Source organism: Triticum dicoccoides, chromosome 6A (assembly GCF_002162155.2).
Source record: "Triticum dicoccoides isolate Atlit2015 ecotype Zavitan chromosome 6A, WEW_v2.0, whole genome shotgun sequence".
NCBI lineage: Eukaryota > Viridiplantae > Streptophyta > Magnoliopsida > Poales > Poaceae > Triticum > Triticum dicoccoides.
Window position 1 is genome coordinate 17,387,303 of NC_041390.1, and position 22,665 is coordinate 17,409,967.

At 43.7% G+C, this 22,665-nt stretch overlaps 2 protein-coding genes across 3 annotated transcripts; one reads left to right on the forward strand and one right to left on the reverse strand.

The window, feature by feature from the left end:
• The first annotated feature begins 1,817 nt into the window (after nucleotides 1-1,817).
• Nucleotides 1,818-5,475, forward strand: LOC119315499 (2'-deoxymugineic-acid 2'-dioxygenase-like). The gene is made up of 2 exons (XM_037590109.1): nucleotides 1,818-2,000; nucleotides 4,442-5,475. The coding sequence occupies exons 1-2, from the start codon at nucleotides 1,818-1,820 to the stop codon at nucleotides 5,309-5,311; spliced, it is 1,053 nt and encodes a 350-aa protein (XP_037446006.1). The 3' UTR covers nucleotides 5,312-5,475.
• Nucleotides 5,476-7,835: 2,360 nt separating this feature from the next.
• Nucleotides 7,836-19,579, reverse strand: LOC119319460 (ATP-dependent helicase BRM-like). Of its 2 annotated transcripts, XM_037593938.1 has the most exons (15): nucleotides 19,264-19,579; nucleotides 17,265-18,620; nucleotides 15,803-17,122; nucleotides 15,054-15,169; nucleotides 14,713-14,800; nucleotides 14,515-14,601; nucleotides 14,271-14,363; nucleotides 14,101-14,184; nucleotides 13,013-13,216; nucleotides 12,580-12,822; nucleotides 10,926-12,464; nucleotides 10,629-10,827; nucleotides 10,333-10,544; nucleotides 9,492-9,740; nucleotides 7,836-8,826 (listed from the first exon to the last, which is right to left on the reverse strand). In XM_037593938.1, exons 1-15 carry the CDS (start codon nucleotides 19,378-19,380, stop codon nucleotides 8,170-8,172), a joined length of 6,564 nt encoding a protein of 2,187 aa, XP_037449835.1. In that variant the 5' UTR covers nucleotides 19,381-19,579; the 3' UTR covers nucleotides 7,836-8,169. The 2 variants fall into 2 exon arrangements, with proteins under 2 accessions (XP_037449835.1, XP_037449834.1); XM_037593937.1 differs by having other exon boundaries at nucleotides 10,333-10,827.
• Nucleotides 19,580-22,665: the final 3,086 nt, after the last annotated feature.

The following is a 22,665-nucleotide window of genomic DNA, read 5'->3' on the forward strand; positions in this document are numbered from 1 at the left end:
GTCAGGTAGTTGCCCATTCTGATGCTGAAAACACAACATGGCCAAACGTTGTCATATTATTAGATAGACAAGATGATGATGAGCATGGGCTATGGCAGTTCAATCCCGCACAATCTTTAGCCCTCTTGAATTGTTGCATCTTTACTTGATTTCGGAGCAAAAACAGAGCAGGAATAATGGATAGGATTGAAGAAGCGGAGGCAGAGGCAAACTGACCTGTTATTCCTCACTACAGCTACACTTGCCGCCCTCGGACGAGAGGTCTGAGGCGGCGGGTTAATTTGGGGGCCGGATCAGAAGATTCTGGCGGAGAGGGGAGGGGAGGGGGCGAGCTGCAGTGGGTCGGCGACGAGCGAGGCGGGCGGTGGGTGGATTTTTCTTTCCTCTCTGGCGTCCGAGGCGGGCAATGGAGGAAGAAGCATTTGATGATTTTCCCGGCGCTTTTATTTCGGGCGGTGGTGCAGGCCGAGTCTGACGCCGATTGCGTTACGACGAAGAGGCAAAGTGCTTCCAAATCTGCAGGCCCAACTTATAAATCCCAAGTCTCTAAAAAGTCTTTACTTATTTGGTTCCTGAGACTTAACATGGATTAAAAAACAATATTACAACTATAAGTCTTTATAAATACCTTCTTGAGAGTCTTATTTCATAAGTATCAAATGTCCGCTTTAAATCTTATAAGTCCCTTCTGTTTGGTTTAGATGGGACTTATAGGAACTTTTTAAAGTCCCTAAACCAATAAGTCTCTAGAAACAAACACCCTCTAAAGAACGGAGAGCCCATTACCTCGCACTAGATGTGTTATATATTATTTTCTTTTCTGTTTTTTCGACTTGTTTTTAGGGGATTCTCTTTTTTTGGACAGTGGCTCGGCACGGTCCCTATAGCCCTTTTGAGAGAGAGAAAAGGCTAAGGCCCAATTTGGCAAAGCAAGCTTTCTCAAAACCCTAGTAATTTGGCAAAGCAAGTCTTCTTCGTCTGAGGGTTAAATTTGGATGTTCGGTTAGATTTGTGTTTCAGAAACTCCTCAAATTTTGAAGAGTTGAGATTTAAGAAGATATTTTGAGGGCCCAAATTTTAGGAGTTGGGTTAGATGTGTCTTTACCTCTTGATAAAATGGTCGCACGCATCACTTGATGCAGAGACAAGCGTTCATATAGACGCGCATACACTCACGTATCTCTGAAAGATTGAGCCCGCATATCATCTTGAGATTTACGAACTCACCGTAGGCACCTCGTCGTCGACGGGAACGTGCATCGCCAAAAATCCTAAAATAAATCCAGAAATAAATGCGATCACCAGGATTTGAACCCTGACGGGCTGGGGATACGACAGTCCCTCTAACCATCCGACCACAGGTTGGTTTGCCAAGTTGACTATTTCTAGCAATGTAATTTGTATCTACGTACGGTCGACACGCACGACCGATCTACGGATCGGAGGGTTGTGGATGCGGCCATCTGCATCCATAAGCGTGTGTTGTGTGCAGGCTGGCGTTTCACCACACCAAACGAAGATATACTACTCCTATACATGACATGCATGACACGTCCATTCATCCATGCCGTTAGGTTACCAGCAATGGCACAATTGCCAGTTCTCATAGAGGATGAAAGCGCCCCCGTCTCGGAAGCAACCCGGCAATGGCGGAAACGGCTGCCAACACGCGTGCGACATGCACAGCAGCGAGGTCAGCGGAGGGGAGCGAGACGTTGCGTCCCGCCATGGAAAATCCAGCTCGATCAGAAGCTTATAAATGGCGCCCTCCATGCATTGGAACTCCCCGGAGCTAGCTCGTGGGCTGGTGGCAGGCCATGGAGAAGCTGCGGTGGTCCGCGGAGTCGTCGTCGCAGGGTGCGGTCCCGGAGCGGTTCCTCATGCGGCTGGCAGCGGCGTCCCCGACGCTGGTGTCGCTGCCCGTCATCGACCTCTCCCGCGGCCGCGACGAGGTCCGCCATGCCGTGCTCCACGCCGGCAAGGAGATCGGCTTCTTCCAGGTACGTACATTTATCCGGCAAGATACTTCTGCCCAAGTTATCGCAGTTTTTTTTAACAGCACAAACGCAGACGCTCATATATACACATACACTACTTCTATAAACGTATATATGTATATTGTAGCCTATGAGTACCTTTGAGAAACTGATTTGGCACATTATCTTAAAATTGACGAAGTGCCACCGTGCTTTTGTAGTCGATGAAAACATAACTGTCGCCATTGAAAAGGCTTCTTTTTTTTTGGACGTCACAGTTCAAAAGGCTAATAATACTGTTGGTACCCTTTTGCAGGTAATTCACGGCTGACAACACGTACGCAAGGCTAATACAGACTTGGCGCTCCCTACAATTAACGAAGCCAATGCTTTTATTAAAGAAAAAGCATATACAAATAGCAATGCAAGAGTTTTTTAACACAATATAATTATAGATGCTCACATACGCACATACTCTCAACCCTATGAAGGCACGCACGCACGCATACCTTACTTCTATGAGCACTTTCGAGATACTGAGTCTACACAACATCTTAAGGTTGATGAAGTCGCCACAGACATGAAGATCACCCGCGAAAAGAGGTAAATACAACCGTGGTGCTTCAACTTGCCACGGATGTTCAGTTTAGTGTTTGAACTTGAAAAATACACCAAAGTGATTCTAAAACTTGGCACGGACGTGCAAATACGATGCTAATCACACTCGTGGACGTAAAGTGCGTCGAGGTGGCACCATATATGCTGATGTGGCACAGACATGGCATGGGGTCCACTTATAACTATGAAATATAATTACTTGAATACTATATGTCTCTATGACTAGCCCTCCTGTTAGTACCTTAGCAAATATAAAATGGAAAATTCGCTTGACAGGGATTGATCCAGCAGCCTGACACCTCGATGTACTAATGTAATATATTTTATTACATACCTCTCTATATTTATTGTGTGCACACGGATATTTGTGTAGCATAGAGTAATTATTAATTACACATGAATACTACCAAATCTAGGTTTTATTATTAATATTATTATTGACATATTTTTTAATTAAAAAATAACGTACGATAAATGGGCCACCGGCCGCAACCCATTTATGTATACAAGAGTTTTTGGTTCAAATACATTAAGTATGAGGGGCTGACATTGAAATGGAAATATGTTTGGTGGAATGATGAGCGAAATTTTCCCCAAGCGTCAGGTCGCAGCTTTGATGCCCGTCCAGTACATTTTTATATTAATTTTCTTACTAATTACTGACAGGCGGCGCACTAGTCATAGGGTCATATAGTACTCAAGTAATTCTGTTTTGTACCTACAAGTGGGCCCCATGTCATGTCAGTGCCACGTTAGCCATATACGATTCCACATCGATGCATTTTACGTCTGCGGGCAGGATTAGCACCGTATTTGCACATTCGTGTCAAGTTTTAAAACCAGTTTGGCGTATTTTTTAAGTTCAGACATTAAAGTGAACATCGATGACAAGTTTAGGCATCATTAATGTATTTACCTCGCGAAAAAGTGAATTTGTTGCCTTCCTAACTTAGATTTTCTTCTATTTATTATCTCTCTTAGGATCACATAATACTACTATTTTAACATTGTACCATTATCTCTTTCATTTATTTATTTATTTTATCTCTTTCATTTATTTATTTATTTATTTGGCATGGAGGGACCATAGCAAATACGAACATACATATATAAAATCAAAAGTAAAACAATGTATATAGTACATATTTTATTGCTAAAAGATGGAGTTCTTATTTGTTGCTAAAGTTAAGTTCTTATACATTCCTCTAGCATGTGAACTTAGAGCTTGCCGACACTAATGTGATTGAGAAGCATAGTACCATACCATTTGTTATGTGCATTGTTGAGAAAATTAGCTGTTCGGTTGGCTGGCGAGCAAGGGATTAATAAGCTTATCGGCACGTTAATCGATCATTCAATCAATTAATCGGTTGATTTATCAGTTTATCGGATACTCTGTGATCCTACGAGTAGGGACTAATCGACAAGTTAACCGGTTAATGGGATGAATTCTTGAACAGGGGTTATGTGCAGTACTCCCTCCGTCCCAAAATAAGTGTCATTGTACTTATTTTAGGACGGGGCTAGTATGAAATAGTAAAATTGTGTTCTAGTAATCATTGATTGAACCGGAAAGATCGTACAAGCTCTCGTTTATAACAAGCAACCAAAACTTGTCATAGTTAATTCTTATGGTCATTTTTTTTGCGAGTTCTTATGGACAAATTTGCCCTCATGAATGGACGACGGCTTGGATCAAATGCTACTCATACTCCGTAACGTAAGAGGAAAGCGAGGGTGAATTAAATGCAAGGATCAAATTATCTTGAACAAATTCAATAATATTATGACACCAAACTTGGAACTTATCTGAGTTCAGTAAGATAATGAACATGCTAAACGTGTAGGTGATCAACCATGGCATGCCAGAGCGTACAATGAGGGAGATGGAGATGGCGTGCGGCGACTTCTTCCGCCTCCCGACAACGGACAAGGCAACACTGTACTCGGAGGACACCGGGCAGACCAACCGGCTCTTCTCCAGCACCATGTACAGGTCCGCCGCCGGTGAGAGCTACTCATGCCATTGCCTCCATCTCGCCTGCCACCCCGTCGAGCGCACCAAGCCCGCGTGGCCCGAGAAGCCCGCCGGGCTCCGCCCCGCCCTCGAGAACTTCATCGTCCCCGCTCGCAGCATCGCGATGGAGCTCCTCCGTCTCCTCTGCGAGGGCGTCGGGCTCCGGCCGGACTACTTCGAGGGCGGCCTCACCGGCGGCGACGTGATCGTCGACGCGAGCCACTACCCGCCGTGCGCGGACCCGGGCCTCACCCTCGGCCTGCCGCCGCGCTATGACCGGAACCTCATCACCGTGCTGCTCCAGCCCGGGTACGTGCGTGGTCTGCAGGTGCTGTACAATGGCGATTGGGTCGACGTCGAGCCCATACCGGGAGCGCTCGGCATCAGCTTCGGACACCAGCTGGAGATCGCCACCAACGGGGCGCTCCGGAGCGTGGAGCGCCGGACCGTGGCCAACGCCGTCGTGGGGAGGACCTCGGTGGCTGCCACCATCATGCCGACCATGGACTGTGTGGTGGGGCCCGCCAAGGAGCTCGTCGGCGAGGGCAGGCCGGCGAGGTACCGGAGCGTCGCGTTCCGCGACTTCATGCACGTCTACAAGACACTCGGCGCGTGCAAAGAGAGCGTCGAGGAGGCCTTAAAGATCTCACCATATCAAGCATCATCATGGTACATGAGTATGGATACTACTAATGAATGAAGAAGAGTACATTAACCAAAAGCAACATCATTGTGATGATATGATAATGTACTTACTATGAGTGTGTACCATGACATGAAGTCATGAAATGTGTGTACTCTATGTATCTGTTTGGATCCAAACTGGTAAGAAACAATTCAGATGGAATATACTGGTAAAAGGCATGTGGCATACACGTACATAATGTAAGAAATGTGATTTCACATCGTGATTGTTTTTGTACTTACTACTTGCTTACTCCCTTTTTCTAAACAAAACTTTGGTATTCTTGTTAAGGAGCCCGCGTGTTTTGACGGGTTTATAAACTGGTGGCACATCATGATTCTAAATCATGCAATAACTACAACTACTTTCCATATCAAGAAAACATATATTTCCAAGCTACTCCCTCCGTTCCTAAATATTTGTTTTTTTTAGAGATTTCAAATGGACTACCACATACAGATGTATATAGACATATTTAGAGTGTAGATTCACTCATTTTGCTCCGTATGTAGTCACTTGTTGAAATCTCTAGAAAGACAAATATTTAGGAACGGAGGGAGTAGTAAATAGGGCAAACCGAAAACATGTGCTTGCACTGATAGTCATCCAACACAACCATTTTATGTTTCAAAGAAAATGTTGATTTCTACTTAAGACGAGGTTATATACATGCACACCTTGTTTCATATTTGTGGAACAGTTTTGCTAAGTCTCAGTCGACTAAGACTTGGTTATGTCTCAGTAGATGCTATATTCGTTTGATCTTGCATTGAGATCTGTAAAAAAAAAGGAAAACTTTTTAGTTTTTCGTTTTTCTTCTTATATACTACTTCCTCCGTCCGGGAATAAGTGTACATCTTCCTTTTGTCCTAAGTCAAAACTTTTAAATTTTGACCAACTTTATAGAAGAGAGTAGTGACATAGGAGTATATGACATCAAATTGGTATATTATGAAAGTACATTTCAAAATGGATCTAGTGATACTAATTTAGTGCCATAAATGTTGCTACTTTTCCCTATAAAGTTGGTCGAAATTTTAAAAACTTTGACTTAGGACAAAAGCTAGAAGTACACTTATTTACGGACGGAGGGAGTATGTCACTTGACTGAGACTTGGTTAAGTCTCAATCAACTAGGACCTAGCCACACCCTTTGTGGAAAGAACTTGATTTTCCAATTTGATACAAGTATTGTTACAAGTCCAGCTAGACATTTGGGGAATGTACATGGTATACTCACCCTTGTGGTGCTATTGGTGCACCGGATGTCGTAGCGCATTTAAATTATTTAAAAAACCCTGGAAAAAATCTCGCACATTAACCCAACATCAATATATGTTATCACAAATTTTCATATCAAAATTTGAAACGTTGCTCAAATATAAAAATGACATATTTGACATCAATGTGATAATACATCAATGTGGTAATGAGCCAAATCTAAAGCTTAATGTATGTTATGTACTATTCATTGTTGAATTTATCATTTTTTTTTGTTTAAAATTTTGTAACAATATACTTTGATGTTGTGTGAATGTGTTACAAAATTTCAGAATTTTCTATTGCCAAAGTTGCTATTAGAGCCTTAGTTTGATGTTTTGGCAGGAACACTGCCTCTCTCAAAGGTCTTGTACTAGTAGTAGGGATTTGTCTGTTTTTGCTTTTTGCTCAAAAAAATATGTTTTAGCTTTAGATGTACTCCCTCCGTTTTTAGCTTTGTCGTAAATCAAACATTATAAATTCCGACAAAGTTTATAAAAAAATAACATCTACAATAACAAATAAATATCATTACATTCATCATTGAATATATTTTCACAACACATATACATGTCGTAAATGTTCGTATTGTTTTATATACTCCCTCCTTCCATCTATATAGGGCCTAATGCATTTTTTTAAACCGCATTTGACTATTGACAAGATTAATAGTACATGACATGCACAATGTGAAAATTATATCATTGAAAGCTCCTTTCACACATGAATTTAACGGTGTACTTTCTGTAAGTTGCATGTCATATATTATTGCTCTAATATTTGGTCAAAGTTAGTCTCAAAAAACACATTAGGCCCTATATAGATGGAAGGAGGGAGTAAATTTTATCAAATTTGACTTAAGACAAAACTAATATGCATAACAAGTAACAACAGAGGGAGTACATTAGGGATGTAAACCAAGTCCCGATGAGAAAATAAACTATCAAACTAGATAAAGCTAACTAAACAAGTCTTGCAGATCCGTTTATTTGTCATTTACATCCCTAGAGTACATAATGATTGTGTGCCAAGATAGTCAAGACATATACTCCCTCCGTCATTAAATATAAGCTCTTTTTTTGAGATCAAATATAAGCTCTTTTAAGCCAAGATAGTCAAGACATATACTCCCTCCGTCATTAAATATAAGCTCTTTTAAAGATTTCACGCATTTTAGAGAATAGATTTATTCATCCATCATCAACGCACTCAAAAAAAAAAACATCTGTCATCTGCTTTGATCTTCCAACGACAAAGTGGAACACGATGTAGCATGGAAAGCAAAGCGCTGTTAATTAATTTATCAGGTCCTGGTAACAACTTTGCTTATGGAAACATACAACAGATGATAATTACTAACTGATTATTAACTAAACACCAGCTCATTTCCATTATCACTGTCCCTTCCACATGAGAACACATGCATCCTCTGGTTGCACCACTAAACCACCTACCACATAACAATGGCTATTAAAGGAAGTGTTCCTCTTTACAGTAAACAAACAAATACCCAACATACTCCCTACTACCCACACAGCATTCCCTTCTTCTCATGGCCATAAGTCAACGACGCATGGCGGCGATGATGATGCATGGAGAATGTGCCCGTCGCGTCACAAGTGGCTCGGCCGCCTCTTGCCTGTGTCGGTCCGCTGCCGCTTGGCAGGCTTGGCCCAGTGGATGTCCCCGATGCCGGGCGGCGAGCTCCCCCCGCGGTCCGAGTGCGCGCCCCACCCGGGCATGGACTGCTGGGACGGGTGAGAGTCCCTCTGGAACGGTGTCCTCGCGCCTCTGGGCGACGGCGCCGGGCCCAACCGGCCAGTGTTGGTCGGGGAGAGCGGTCCACGGGGGCCTGAGCTGGACGGCGACCCGATGCTGGACCGAGCCCGGTCTTGCCTCTTCTTCTTGGCGATGAACAGGTCGCCAGGGTGTAGCGGCAGCCCTGGGCTGTCGAGGCTCTGGTCCCTGCTGCCTGGTCCTGAATGCCTTGAGTCCCTCTCGGGTTTGGCCCGGCTAGGAGCCTCGCCGGCCGACGCGTGATGGCTGTGCTTGCCGCTGCCGGGACCATGCTGCTCCACTTCAGTGGTGGCGGAACGGCGCTTCAGGCCTGAAGCCAGGTGCTTTGCTGATGGGACAGCCGTGCTGCTTGCACCACCTCCGGGATTCGAAAACGACAGCGAGTCCTTCACCTCTTGGAAGTCAGAGTCTGGGAAGGCAATCTTCATTATGTTGAAGAATAGGTTGTGGAGAATCTCAGCTTCTACCCGGACCTGCATTTCCATGAGCAAATTAAGATTCTATTACGCCAAACCCACACGCCATGATTAACTGAACAAAGATTGCAATATATAGCTACAAGTTTACAAAACTATGACTAGCAAAAGTATGTGGTGACATATCGTTCTATATATAATCGCCACAATATTAGTTTTTAGTAATAAAAAGACCAACCAATAGTAGTCCAAATACAACTACTAAGATGAATAATCAGCTAACTTAAGAGGCCATGGACCATGGTGCAAGTACTACTTCAATTGACCCATATCTAAGATGGATAATCAGCTAACTAACAAGACGAATTCAAACTTCCATAAGTTGCCTCTACTTCTGCTTATTCTGATGGTTGTTTACACGTTGGTCTGAGTAAATTGACAACAATCATAGACAAACCCTTCATATATAACCATTCATGCGTGCAGTTAGTGTTATGAATCCATAACATATACTTATTGCAGACACATCATATATCAAGTTAATGTTAGCTCTTCAGAGATGTGAAAGCTGAATATTCTCAAAATAAAACAGGTGTTATCATGGACACTGTTTCTTGACTCATGGGGCATGTTTCAGGAACAGAGTAACGCAGTGCTCGTGAGATTAATATAATACCGGTACAGAAGGCAAAAGGGAGGCCTGGTCTAATGCTATAGATTACCTCATGTCTGTAGCCGAAATGTTGAACCACACTCTTCAACATCTGCTGCATGTCCGCTATGAACTCAGCTACGCCGCTATACTCTAATCCATCAACTCGTAATTCGATTTTCTGTAGGTCGAGGGTGCTTCCAGCCACACCTTTGGATGAAGAATTTTCATTCCTTCGCCACCAAGAAGCTATGTTGGGTATTTTTTGGTGTCCCTCTTTGCCAATTCTCCTCCAAAGCTTGCTTATTACATTCTTACACTGCAGTGATCAAAGATGAGATAAATCATAACCCGGCAATCAAAAGCTGATTTCTGGAAGGCCAAACGACACGAGTAAAAGTCACAGAAGCGATCCCATGTTCTCGATAATACAGCATCATTCTGCTATGTGATAAATGCCATACGTACAAAATAGAACAGTAGTTCTAATTTCTTATTTGCAGAGATTTAATCCCAGTATTTACTATGGCCATGAAACACCTCGTTTCCAAGACTGTAAACTACATTGTTACAACTGCTGTGGGAACCCAACATGTTCCTGTTCACCAAATGGTTCAAAATAAACATAGCGTGGGACATTAAGCAATTGCCATATTCATGCTTTCCCAAAAGAAATGAACCTAACAGCTACCCCATTGCTAACCCTGCTTCCTTAATCTACTGCTGGCACGGGTGAGGTCCAAACAGGCCCCCATAACCATATTTGCTAAAGCGCAACAAAGTAAAATACTGCAAGTATTCCCAACATAAGTTATCATGGTTGTCTAAGGTGTTTCTAAAGAAGAGGCAATGGGTATTTTTAACAGGGCAAACCATCATAGACATACAAAGAAGAACAGCGAAATGCTAACCTTTCTCTGCATACTGTCAGACATCTTTGTGCCAGCAGAATTGATGACCTTGTTGCTCCAATTCTGCTTGGAGTGCTCAGCAGATCCCTCCCCAGACCCAGACAAGTGGGTAGATTTCGCTGCCCTAGAAGCAGGAGAAGCCTTTACAGATGGCATGTTACGCTTCTGTTTCACTACCGGATGAACCGTGTCTTGCTGCCTGGAAGTAGGATCTGCAGGAGCATGGGCATCTTGCTGTGAATCATAATCACCATCTCCTGGGAATAAAAGGCGAGCACCACGTTGGGGGAAGGTACCATCTGCACCAGATCTATCTTCCTGTTTATCGGTACTAGGTCTTGGACGAGTTCGGAGACTCCTTTTGCGTTTTATTTTTGGCTGCAGGACCTGTTCATCCTCACCATCATCCCGGTCATGGTTCCAGCTTCCTGATTGCTGTAGATCCATATGTGAGTCCCCTGATAATGCAATCTCTCCGTCCTCCAAGTCATCTGACTGTAAATTCATCAGTAAAAAGGATAATTGTACAGTTAACTTTTCATTCAGAAATAAAAAGAGAGCAGAAAGAAATAAGTGCCAGGTCTCAGACATACAGTTCTTTTTGGAAAAGTGCCTGGGCGGGAATCTAATGCAGATAGAGACCGCAACTTCTTCAAAGCTGAGGAAGGGGCTGGTGGTGGTAATCTCCGGCTTCCAGATGAAGATCCTGTAGAGCCAGCTTCTTCAGACTTGTGACCTTTTCCACTTCCTGTCCCTTGTTGAAGATCGTACCCATCATCATTGTTAGGCTCTTCTTCCTCCGATTGATCTTTGTTATCATCATCAGGTACTGAATCATCATTTTCCTCTTCCTCTTCAGATTCTCCTGCTTCTTCTTCAGGGTGAGATGGTGTATTCCTCTCCTCATCATCTTCTTCAGACTCCTCATCATCTTCATCTTCATACTCCCGGTAGATAGAGTACTTACCAGACCCCGTGGGTCGCCCCCTTCTTTTCTCGAGTTTGTCACCATTGTCAGGAGCACTGCCAGATGCATTTCTGGCAGGCTTTTTGGTTAAGCTCGCCACAACACAGTCAACATCTGTAGAGCCAACGCGGAGCCACTTTGGAACCTGATTATGTTTCATCATATCTCCTGTCCAATCGAATTCTTCATCCATCTGATCAAAGAGCTCGACTTCCTCTTCAGTCCGAGCAATCATACGATTAACTTCCTGTAGCGAAGGAACATCATGAAGACTTTCTTGATACCTCTCTTCATCATGCAGCAGTGTCTCCAGAGTCATGCGCCTTTCCTCATGGGTCGTTCTTTGATCAAAACGACCAGCATTAATGACTTCATCTGCCATATCAATTTTGTATTGTTGGATATTATTGCGGATGAGACTTTCGATTGAACCCATGTATCTGTCCTTTCCAGCAAGGTCATCCTCCAGATCTCCACTTCCTCCGTTCCTCAATTCATCCTCTTTGTGATAACTTGAGATGTTATCAACAACGGCCTCCATGTAAATAACCTTTACCTCCCTAGTCTGCCCTATACGATGGGCCCTTGCAACAGCTTGTTCTTCATTTTGTGGATTGGGATCGGGGTCATAAATTACAACAGTGTCTGCACTCTGAAGATTCAGACCTCTACCAGCAGCACGGATACTAAGCAAGAATATAAAACACTCAGAACCAGGCCTATTAAAATCAACAATTGCTGATTCACGGTCCTCCAAGCTAGTTGTTCCATCAATTCGCCTGTAAGCAAGTTGCCTCCATTGCAAATAGTCCTCCAGGATGTCAAGAAGTTTTGTCATGGTGCTAAAGAGGAGAACACGGTGACCAGATCTATGAAGCTTGATTAAAATCCTATCAAGATTCCACAATTTCCCGCAAGATCTGATAATAAAATCCTTCCCGTAGTAATTCATAAAGGGATATGACAGCAAAGGATGGTTGCAGACTTTCCTCAATTCCATGCATTTGTTTTGAAGATTCTTATATGTCTTGGCCTGGTACATTGGATTTCTTTGGATACGTATTTTCTCATCTTCCGGATCAACTCTAATGGTGCCAGTGGATTTGATCCAATCATATATAGCACCTTGAATGGCAGACATTTTGCACCTCAAAACAATAGAGTCCTGCACATTGCATGCCAAGTAAATAAAGCTGTGAGTTTAAAGAACCAAGTTACCAACAAAAAACCAATTAACTTCAAAACTTGTACATAGAATGACAAGGGCGAAATTATGGTACCTTCCGTGGAAGTGAACCTTCAACATCTTCAACACGCCTACGTAGCATAAAAGGTTCCAGAATTTGATGAAGCCTGTGAATAATAATAACTTTCTTCTCGGTCTCCAACCAATCATCTTCTTCGTTAGGTGTAGGAGCATCCCTCTGAAAAGGCTTTGAGAACCAATCTTGAAATGCCTTGCGGTTGTCAAACACTTCTGGAAGCAACAAATTTAGAAGGGACCAAAGCTCCTTGAGATCATTCTGAAAAAATTGTAAGAATGTATTAAATAACAATCTAAAATAAACAATAACCATGCGGTAAAACAAATACTGTGGCATACAAGAGAAAAGGAACTTCCAGGAACTGAGGCTCCGTCAACATATCACAGTGTATGGCTATATGCCTATATCAGCATTAGTTGAATAATCGGTAAACATTTATTGGGCTTGCCTGTAGAGGAGTGCCAGTGAGAAGGAGACGTCGCTGGCAACGATAGCGATCAAGATCACGGGCCAAGACTGACTCTCTGTCCTTCATTCGTTGGGCCTCATCAATTATAATGTACTTCCAGTCAATTCTTGAAAGCTTAGAACGATCAAACATAACAAATTCATATGTTGTCACAAGAACATTAAATTTGACAGCCAAAACCTCCTGCAAGATGAAATCCAAGAAAAAAAATGTTCAGAAGCAAATATTTCAACAAAAGCTAAATCAATAATGAAATTCACATACATTTGCCACCAAATAAGCTTATCTATGAGAAATAATAACAAAAAAACAGATCAAACCCTGTTCAGGTATAAACAGGAACATAGTATAACAGTACCCGTGGAATATGCACAGCCTGGGGGAAAGCCCTCCTTTTTGGTAAAAAAAAAGTACCCATGGAATTGAGAAAATTCAACCCCTGTACAGCATCTGAAGCGTAGCTTCACTGGTATGAAAAACAAAAACCAGAATATGTGCTACAGAGTTTCATTTACTCTAAATAAAACCAAGCCATGTGCAATGATGACTTTGTGTCTTGTATATATATGGACAGAGTACAGTTTGGTGAAGAAGTTTGTACGTGCCAGTAACCCATTTCTTGTAGGTCAGTTTCCCCATTTATAGTAAAACCAACAACAACAACAACAACAAAGCCTTTAGTCCCAAGCAAGTTGGGGTAGGCTAGAGGTGAAACCCATAAGATCTCGCAACCAACTCATGGCTCTGGCACATGGATAGCATTTATAGTAAAACCAAGCATACGAATTAATTTTAGAGCAAAAAAAAATACTATTATAGAAGACAAGCCTGACGCATAAGGTGAAAGCCTGAAGCGACAAAGTAATCAGTAAGCACATTCTTTCTAAATAAGATATGCATGGTTTATGATTTCCCCGCTGTTAGAATATTGTTCAGCAAACAGCAGAGCTACTGTTATGCATTTTAGAAGATGATTGTGTTTGCTTACAACAAAATATATCTAAAAGGCAATATGCATCAGAATCTTTGAGTGCTAAAGCATAATAAGTACAGATGTAGCAACTTACTTGAGAGAACAACTTTTGCCTTTGATCCTTTGCACCAACATAAAAGATGCAAGATGCGGATGGTAACCAATTTAGCAGTTCACTCTGAACCAAGAACAGAAAATTAAGTTAAAACTTATGCTTCTAAGCTCATTTTTGTATCACAAAACTGATACGGGAAAAAAAAGCACCTTCCAATTGACCAAGACAGCATTTGGCACTATTATGAGATGTGGTCCATAATTCCCTTTAAACTCCATCAAGTATGCAATCAATGCCATGACCTGTTTAAGCAAAAAGGTGAACAACCATGAAAAGTCAATCCTAACAGCATGTCAATCCTAGCAGCATGGCATTGAAGGAAGAGTGGAGCGATCCGAAGACATGGTGAAATAACTAAAATCCAGCAGGTGGAACACAGCAAGAAAGGCACACCTGTACAGTCTTGCCAAGACCCATCTCATCAGCCAAAATGCCATTCAATTTATTATTGTAGAGCGAAAGCATCCATTGAAGGCCCACCTGGATAACCAGAAAAACAAAATTGTAAAACAAATTGTGACAGACTGACAGGTCACAACAATATTAACATTAGTATTAAAGACAAATAGTTGAGTTGAAGGGAAATGATACCAGTTGGTAGTCCCTTAAAGTTCCTAATCTCAAAAGTGAGGGCTGCTTTGTTACTTTTTCAGTCACAGCATGAGCTAACATATAGTACCTATAGGAATAAAACAGGTCAAAGTTTGTTAAGGCTAAAAGGTAGATTTTGCAGACCTTGTTGATCTGCACAAACTTTATCCCAAATGTGAAATAGAACAATTGTTGGTTCCAGATTAGAGAACAATTGTATGTGAAAGTTACTCAGAAGTCGATAGCATACATAAATTTAATTTATAGTGCTCTCTGAAATAAATATAGTGGGTCAAGAGAACATTACAACAGAACCACATTCCCATTAGTTAATTACTTACTTGTTAACAGATGCATTTTCCTCCCTTGGTGCATTCATCTCCGAGAATGTGTTTCTTATCATAACCTCCTGGCCAGCACATTGTGCAGCAGCCTTCACTTCTTCTTCAGAAAGACCCTGTTAAACAAACAATCAGCAAACTCATTATTTACAAGAATAGTCACTAGGAACCTAAAGAGTAAAGACTGCAGCCTGTGGCGGATGTGCAGTGCATTGGAGTACAGTTATACCCGACTTATTTGATAATGCAATATACTCCAGTACAGTTACACACAAAGGATATGGGTTCATACCCTTTTCCCCTTCAATAATAATTGATGAAAGGTAAATAAAGGGTGCATGCTAAATTTGTTTTGCTTTGGAAGCTGAACAGCACTGCAGTTAGTTCCAGTTTTCTGGTCATTAAACTTTTTTTTGAATTAGCCAGAAACAATGGTTGAGTCCGAAATTGTTGACTCATCCAGTACAGATTTGTAATCTGTCTTCTGGTTACTCAGCGAGCAATCTAGTAGCCCGATGGGCACTTGGGCAGCCATGGGAGAAGAGAGTTAAAGAAAATTAAGCTCCTACTGATGGGCGGCAATTTCCCAGAGTAGGTGGTTAATGATCATGTTCTGCCACCAACAACTTTTATACAAATGGTTTTAAACAGTTAAAATAGAGATACTGTCCATAGAATCTGACAACCTAAGAAACCAAAGGTGGCAGAAAAGCTAATTTCATTTTCGAAAGAAAAGAATGTCATAATACCTGTGCCCGTGCAGCTGCTGCTGCAGCATTTGCTGCCTCTTCTACTTGTTGCTGATTCTTGGTAGCAGTAATTTTCCCACCGAGTTTATAAAGGTACTCTTCAGTCTGGGATAAGAACGAAGATAGAACATTGTATCTTTGAGCTGCATCACCAGGAACACTGGTTTGTTGTTCCAACAGTATTTGACGATATCGTTCCACATCATTGTTTTTTAGTGCCTCCATTCTTTTGCTTCGATCATCATCCTTTTTCTTTGAGAATTCCCTCAACATCCTTTCATGGTACTTGGCCACCCCTCTGTTACGAGTTATTCGTGCATCACGAATAGCCCAATGTGCTTCCAAAAGCTTCTTGCGCCATTGGAAAATGGATTTCAGCTGCTTCTCTCTCGATGCCTTTTGCATCTGCTGAACTTGCCTTATAAGCTCGACGCGTTGGCGCTCGCATTGCTTGACAAACTTCCTGTATATCCTATCAGGCATCGCCATTATTTCTTGTTGCACCTCTTCAACTTCATCCCTCATGCGAGCCTGGCGCTCTAGGAGTCTCAGCTTTTTTTCTTCAATCTGTAGCCTCAAAACAAGATCTGGCCGGATCCTTTTCCTCTCTAGATTAATTGAAAGCAAGCCGCTAATCTTTTTCAAGTTATCCTCTCGTTTCTTGCCAAGAACCATCATGCCTTCCTGAGCCAACAAATCTTTCATGTCATAACCAAGTGCCAGACTACCGTTGTAATTTGCAGGGGGCATGGAATCATGTTTCCTAGTAAAGGACGGGAAATCAAATAATGGACCATGATATTTTCTGGGAACATCCCTTGGAGATGGTGCGCTACTTGTAGAGGCAGCTCTTTTTGCTTGCTCAGCATCTGCCGAACCACTATCGGTCGGTACAGATTTTCCCTTTTCACCACTGTAATCACTTCTCCCAGGTGTTCTCTGGATACCCCTTTCTGGTTCCTGCTCAGATTTAATGGGAGCAGTGTTACTTTGTTCAGGTGCAGAAACTGGTAAAATTCTAAGAGGCTCCTTGGGTGGAACTTCCGTCACTTGCATGGGGCCACTTGCAGAACCAGTTTTCTCTTCCGAAGCAGAAACCTCCGCCTTTGGTAAAGAGGGTCCCTTCAACAATAGAGGTTTTTCAGGAGCTTTATCACCACTCTCCATGGGCCTTCCTTGTTCATCAGCATTGACTGAAGCAGCCCTTTCACGATTGGGTATTACTGGAGGTCCAGAGATCAGCTGCGTCTGTGGGTCCGGCAGTGGCGGAGGAGACATGATTAATTCAAGAACTTCCGGTGGGAGTGTACGGTCACCACGCTGAGATGCAACAAAAGAGAAATAAGAATTGCAGCAGTATGAGATTGATCAGCTTAAACCAGAGTAAAATTGTGCTATACTGGAACTCATGAGAAAAAAAATGCATGAACACAGGACACATCCAAATTTAGCTTTCTTGTACCTTCAGACGCCGAAAAGCTAATATTTGAGCTTTAAGTGCATGAAGTTGATGTTTTGTGAAATTCGAATTCGGCCGACCACCTTGAGTTGGGGCCTGTGATCCTCCTGTTTCACCAGGAGTTGCTGTAGGGGCAGTAGCTCGATTAGCCTGCTGCAACTGTCTTGCATACTGCAGCTGCATCGCTTCTGAACTCGCAAGGGTATTCTTTGGATTGGACTGCTCAGAAATCTTATTCCCGTGTCCAGAACTTTGGGTCATATGCATCATTTGCCCGGCGTTGCCCATTGTCATGGGCGGCCTCAGAGCCCTCTCATTTGAACTTTGGGCAGAAAACTGCTGCTGCATCTGCAACTTGCTCGGATTCGCCATCTTTGTCTCTGCTCCAGCAGAAACAGAAGAACTAGGCAGGGGAGGCTGCCGGGGCTTCAATGGAGCCTGGCCAGGATTATTCCCATTTACTGGGGCATCACTGTTCACCTGCCTAGGAAGCATTTGCTGATTCTGCTGCTGTTGTTGCTGCTGCTGTTGCTGCTGTTGTTGCTGCTGCTGCTGCTGCTGCTGCTGCTGTGCAGCCATGTTTGTCGTGTTCTGCTTCTGCATGGCGGCCATCCTGGACTGCCAGATAGGTATGATTTGAGAAATGAGACTTGCATTTGCAGGATCAGACAGATCGATTTTCTGCTCCTTAGCCCAGGCATGGATAGCTTGCAACGGGATACCACCCATGCTGGCCATGCCCACTTGACCTTGCATTGGCTGCATCGGCCTCACCATACCAGCTGATGACATCTGCTGCCCAGGGATTCCTTGTGGTGGCATAGGAGGCCTCATGTCACCGCTCCTTTGCTCGCTGCTACCGGCGCGCTGCCCCTGCTCTGGCTGCTTCTCCGCCTGCTGAAGATGCTCGGACTGTCTCTTAAGCATCTGCGCCTGCGCCTGTGCCTGGGCCTGGGCCTGAGCCTGAGCCTGGGCCTGGGCCTGGGCCTGAAGGGACATGAGCTCCTGCATCTTCGCGGGGTTGGCAGCCGCATCCTGGTCCCCCCTTGTGGACGGTCCTGCCATATTCATTTTGGCCTGCTGCTGCTGCTGCTGCTGCTGCTGCTGGAGTTGCATCCCATGGGACTTCTGCTGCTGCATCAGAAACTGCATGTATGCCTGCTGCTGCATTGTGCTCTGGTTGTACTGCTGGCCCGCAACCAGGCCCTGCGGTCCACCGGGCTGGGGCAGGCCCCTCTGACCCTGGAACGGCCCGATGGGGCCCGAGGACTGGGGGAAGCCGCCCCCTCCGCCCATCATACCATGCGGCATACCGGGCTGGTAGGATTGCTGCTGCTGCTGCTGCTGCTGCATCATCGCCTGCAATAACAGAAGACAACCCGTTCAGAAATCACAACCTAGCAGAAATTAAGTAGTGGCCGAAGAGAGAACTCAAAACCCCAGCCGGAGAATCGCATCGCCGACGTAACAGAGCCAAGAATTCTTCAGAAACAAACACACATGCAATTCGATCACAGAGAGGAACAGGGCCGGTCCAAATCGGCCAGAGAACAATCCAAGATTGAGCCGCACAGCAATCCCAAACCCAGCAAGAAACAAGAAGCGCGAATTCGAGACGCACGGGACCCCGTCGCCGGAGAAACCTGGACCGGAGACGCAAGAAACATGGAACTGCAAACCGCAGCCGCGCTGAACCCCACAAATGGAGGAGCTCGGGCGGATGGGGACAGGACACGCACCCACGGCACGCGCTCGCACTCCACTGGCAGTGGCTACCGTTGCGGCCAGGCAGGAGAAGCCGGCCCCAATAAAGGCGCCGCTTTTTTTTCTCCCAGATCCCAACGACCGCACGCGCGGGCGCGCGCGCAGAGGGCACGTTTCCCCGCCAATGGCGTCTGCTACCCGCGGAGATAAACCCACCACCAGAAAAATAAATTCCAACCCCCTGCCCTGCCGCCGCGGCGGGGCAGGAGGCAGAGAGAGAGCACCAAGGCCGGCTCACCTGATTCCTGGCGAACCCTAGGTGCTGCGCCTGCTGCTGCTGCGACGCCGTGGCCGGCTGCTCCGGCCGCGGCGACGAGGCCGGCGAGCTGCCGGAGGGCGCCCCACCGGGCTGCATGACGGGACCGGCCCGAAACCTCCTAGATCTGGCCGATTCGCTGCTCCTTCATGCGTCCCCGGCAAGATCTGGGTCGAGGGAGGCCGCGCGGGGAGGCGCGGGGTCGGATCGCCGCCGTGGACGGTCGCCGGCGACGGGCTGCGGGTGGTTCCGGTGGGGCGGTCAAGACCTAACCTTGGCTTCCGGCCTGCGGATTTTTCTCTCTTTTTTTTAATGTGGGGGGGGAGCGTCGGGATATAGAGCGCTGGCTGGGAGTGACAGATGGCAAATTCGAGGGAAGCGGAGGGCCTTTATGTGAAACGACCGTATGCGCAAAATATGCACCAAGGCCCCCTGGGTTTGCTACATTTGCGTTAAGGGGGTGGTTTCTCGACGGTACCGACGCGCATCGACCGATGTCTGATATCCGATATGCGCAAGGACCGGCTTCGACATTTGCTATTTGCGAAATGCTATGCATGGATCTACGCTTTCTGTGGAATACAGTTAATGCTGGCTAAGAAATTCAATGTGCGCAATTTTCTGCTAAAGTTGAAATTTATTCGCATGTTTACCCCGTGCTTAGCTTGTGGTCAAGCAAATGTGGTAAGACGCGATAGGTGCGCTAACGATGAGGTGGGGTATATAGTGTGGGCGGTGTGGCGATTACTTTATTGACAGACAGGTGTAGGCCCTTCAAATAACACCGTGAATATGGAAATGCGAGGTTTGGGTCTCTTCTCGAGGTTATAGTTTATCATTAGACCTTTTTAGTATACTCCCTCCCTCCATCTATATAGGGCCTAATGCGTTTTTTCAAGACCGTCTTTTACCATTGACAAGATTAATAGCACATAAGATGTATAATGTGAAAATTATATTATTGGAAGCTTCTTTCACATACGAATTTGATGGTATGCTTTGTGTAAGTTGCATGTCATATATTATTGCTCTAACATTTGGTCAAAGTTGACCTCGAAAAATGCATTAGGCCCTATATAGATGGAAGGGGGGAATATGATTGTTGATTGAAAAATTGTTTTGTACTGGTCATGACATCGTATATCACATAGTGTTGGATATCCAATATGCCAGAGTCAAGCTAGGATCAACTCTAGCAGTTGCTATCTGCATCCTTAGTTTTGAAATTTGGACTGTTGTGTGCAACTGAGAAATTGTTTTGCACCGGTCATGATGCCGTACATCACATGGTGTTGGATATCCAATATGCTAGAGCCAAGCTAGGATCAACTCTGGCAGCTGCTATGTGCAGCCTTAGTTTGGAATTTGGAATGTTGTGTGTGATGTCTATATTTATGTATGAATTGTCCTAGGAAAACAACTTGTGTTAGGTGAAAAATGTATATGTGTGGCTTTGGTATTAAAGTTAGGACTTATTGGTATGGTGCCCAGGTGGTTTGCTTTTGATCGACCAATTTATGGTAATCCACAATATGTGTGATATCGAGGAGGTGGGAGGATATAATACGCAATGAATGTGTAAGAGACCAATGTAGCCTTCTTTCTCAAATATAAACCTCTTTTTCTGGAAGAGTTTATTCTTAGTTATTAAAGTATGTATTTTTTTACAGAGCAATTATGCAGAGGCATAACATTCGTGTCTAATTAAGCAAGGAGGCAATTATTTATATAGAGATTTACATATCACCGCATTAAAGTCATGTTTGTTTGGGTTTTTACTTCTGCTTTTGCAGCTTTTCCACTTTGACCAAAAGCCATAAAAACTCCTAAATAGGCGCTTTTTGAAGCAAATAGGTGCTTTTGGAGCTTTTATGACTTTTGAACATCAAAAGCCATAAAAGCTCCAAAAGCGCCTATTTAGGAAGCTTTTATGGCTTTTTGGCTAAAGTGAAAAAGTTGTAAAAGCAAAAGCAAAATCCCAAAGAAACAGGGCCTAAGTTAACTCGAGGAGACTCCACTTGTCTATCCATTGATTCATGGTTATATATTGTTAAAATTGGTATATGTGAACCATTATACCATTTTTATTGGTCAATTCTATATTGAAGCCAGGAATCACACAAGGTTGCAAATCCCACAATAAACTACTTGCCACGAATCATATTGAAAAAAAACAATGGTACGTTGTGTATCAGCCATTGTTTGTTATCCAAAATAGACCAATTTCGACGTTGTATTTGCGACGTTAGTTGGGAGTTCATACAACAAAAAATGGTTCCCTACTTGTGTGAATCTATTCCTGTGGTATACGTTTAATGTTAGGTACGAAATTTGGGGTGCGCAACTTCCTCTGAAAGATAGGCCTTACTGGCATGTTACCCCAATGCTTAACCTGTGATCAACTAGTTGTGGCAAGGCATGGTACGTGTGCTAACAAGGAGGACGGGAGTATAGAGTGTGGAAATGAATTATTGATAGTCGAGTGTAGACCTCTCAAAATTAAGTGAAATGTGATGTGTGAGGTCTTCTTAAAGGTTAGAATTTTTTGTTATGTCATTTCATTGCATGGTTATGATTAAGAAATATATTGCATATGTCATCGTGTCATATATCACCTGTAGTCTGGCAACTAATATGCCAAAGCCAAACTAGGACCAACTTTGTCCTTTGTTATCCACAACCTTGGTTTGGAATTTGGACAACGGTGTGTGACTTCATATTTGTGTATTGGCTTGGAATTTCGACCACGAGACGTGTGTTCATATTTGTGTATGAACATGTCCTTATAAAGAAGACAACTAATGTTAGGTAGGAATTTTAATTTGTGCAGCATTGTCTTAAAGCTAGAAGTCATTGATGTGCTACCCAGGTGGTTAACTTTTGATCGAGCAATTGTGGTAAGACCTGGTACGTGTGCTATAAGGGAGGTGGGTGGATTTATATAGTGTGAAAGGAATTATTGAAAGGCCAGTGCGGTCTCCTTGTCGTGAAATGTAATGTTTCAGTCTTTTTTTATGGAATGAGTTTTACTGTTCGGTTGTTGCTGCGTGTAACTCTCAAGCGAGCAATTTAAATTAAGCAAGGGGGCAAATATTTGTATAGAGTTTCACATCGTCGTAATATCGAGTTGCCTCGAGAAAACATTGTTCATCCACCCACTAGTTCATGATCAATTCTTAAAAGTAGTTTTTTAATGGTTATCTAAAAAATAAATTGAACTCTCTCTTGAAAGAAAAAAAGTGTCTGGTTAAAAATTAAGTTGTGTCAAATTGGTTTTCATAGACCTTGGATCGAAAAAAATGTACGGCTCACGTTCTTTCTTCAACCTTCGGTCATCTTCTTCCCCTGATTGTGATCCAACCCAGGCCGGACTGCGGCCCGCCG

Coding starts and splice junctions, on each gene's coding strand:
- LOC119319460 (XM_037593937.1), bottom strand. CDS start 19,380: ATGCAGCCCGGTGGGGCGCCCTCCGGCAGCTCGCCGGCCTCGTCGCCG. Junction 12,823..13,012: donor TCACTGGCACTCCTCTACAG/GCAAGCCCAATA, acceptor CAATTTTTTCAG/AATGATCTCAAGGAGCTTTG. Junction 12,465..12,579: donor AAGGTTCACTTCCACGGAAG/GTACCATAATTT, acceptor TGCAATGTGCAG/GACTCTATTGTTTTGAGGTG.
- LOC119315499 (XM_037590109.1), top strand. CDS start 1,818: ATGGAGAAGCTGCGGTGGTCCGCGGAGTCGTCGTCGCAGGGTGCGGTC. Junction 2,001..4,441: donor AGGAGATCGGCTTCTTCCAG/GTACGTACATTT, acceptor CTAAACGTGTAG/GTGATCAACCATGGCATGCC.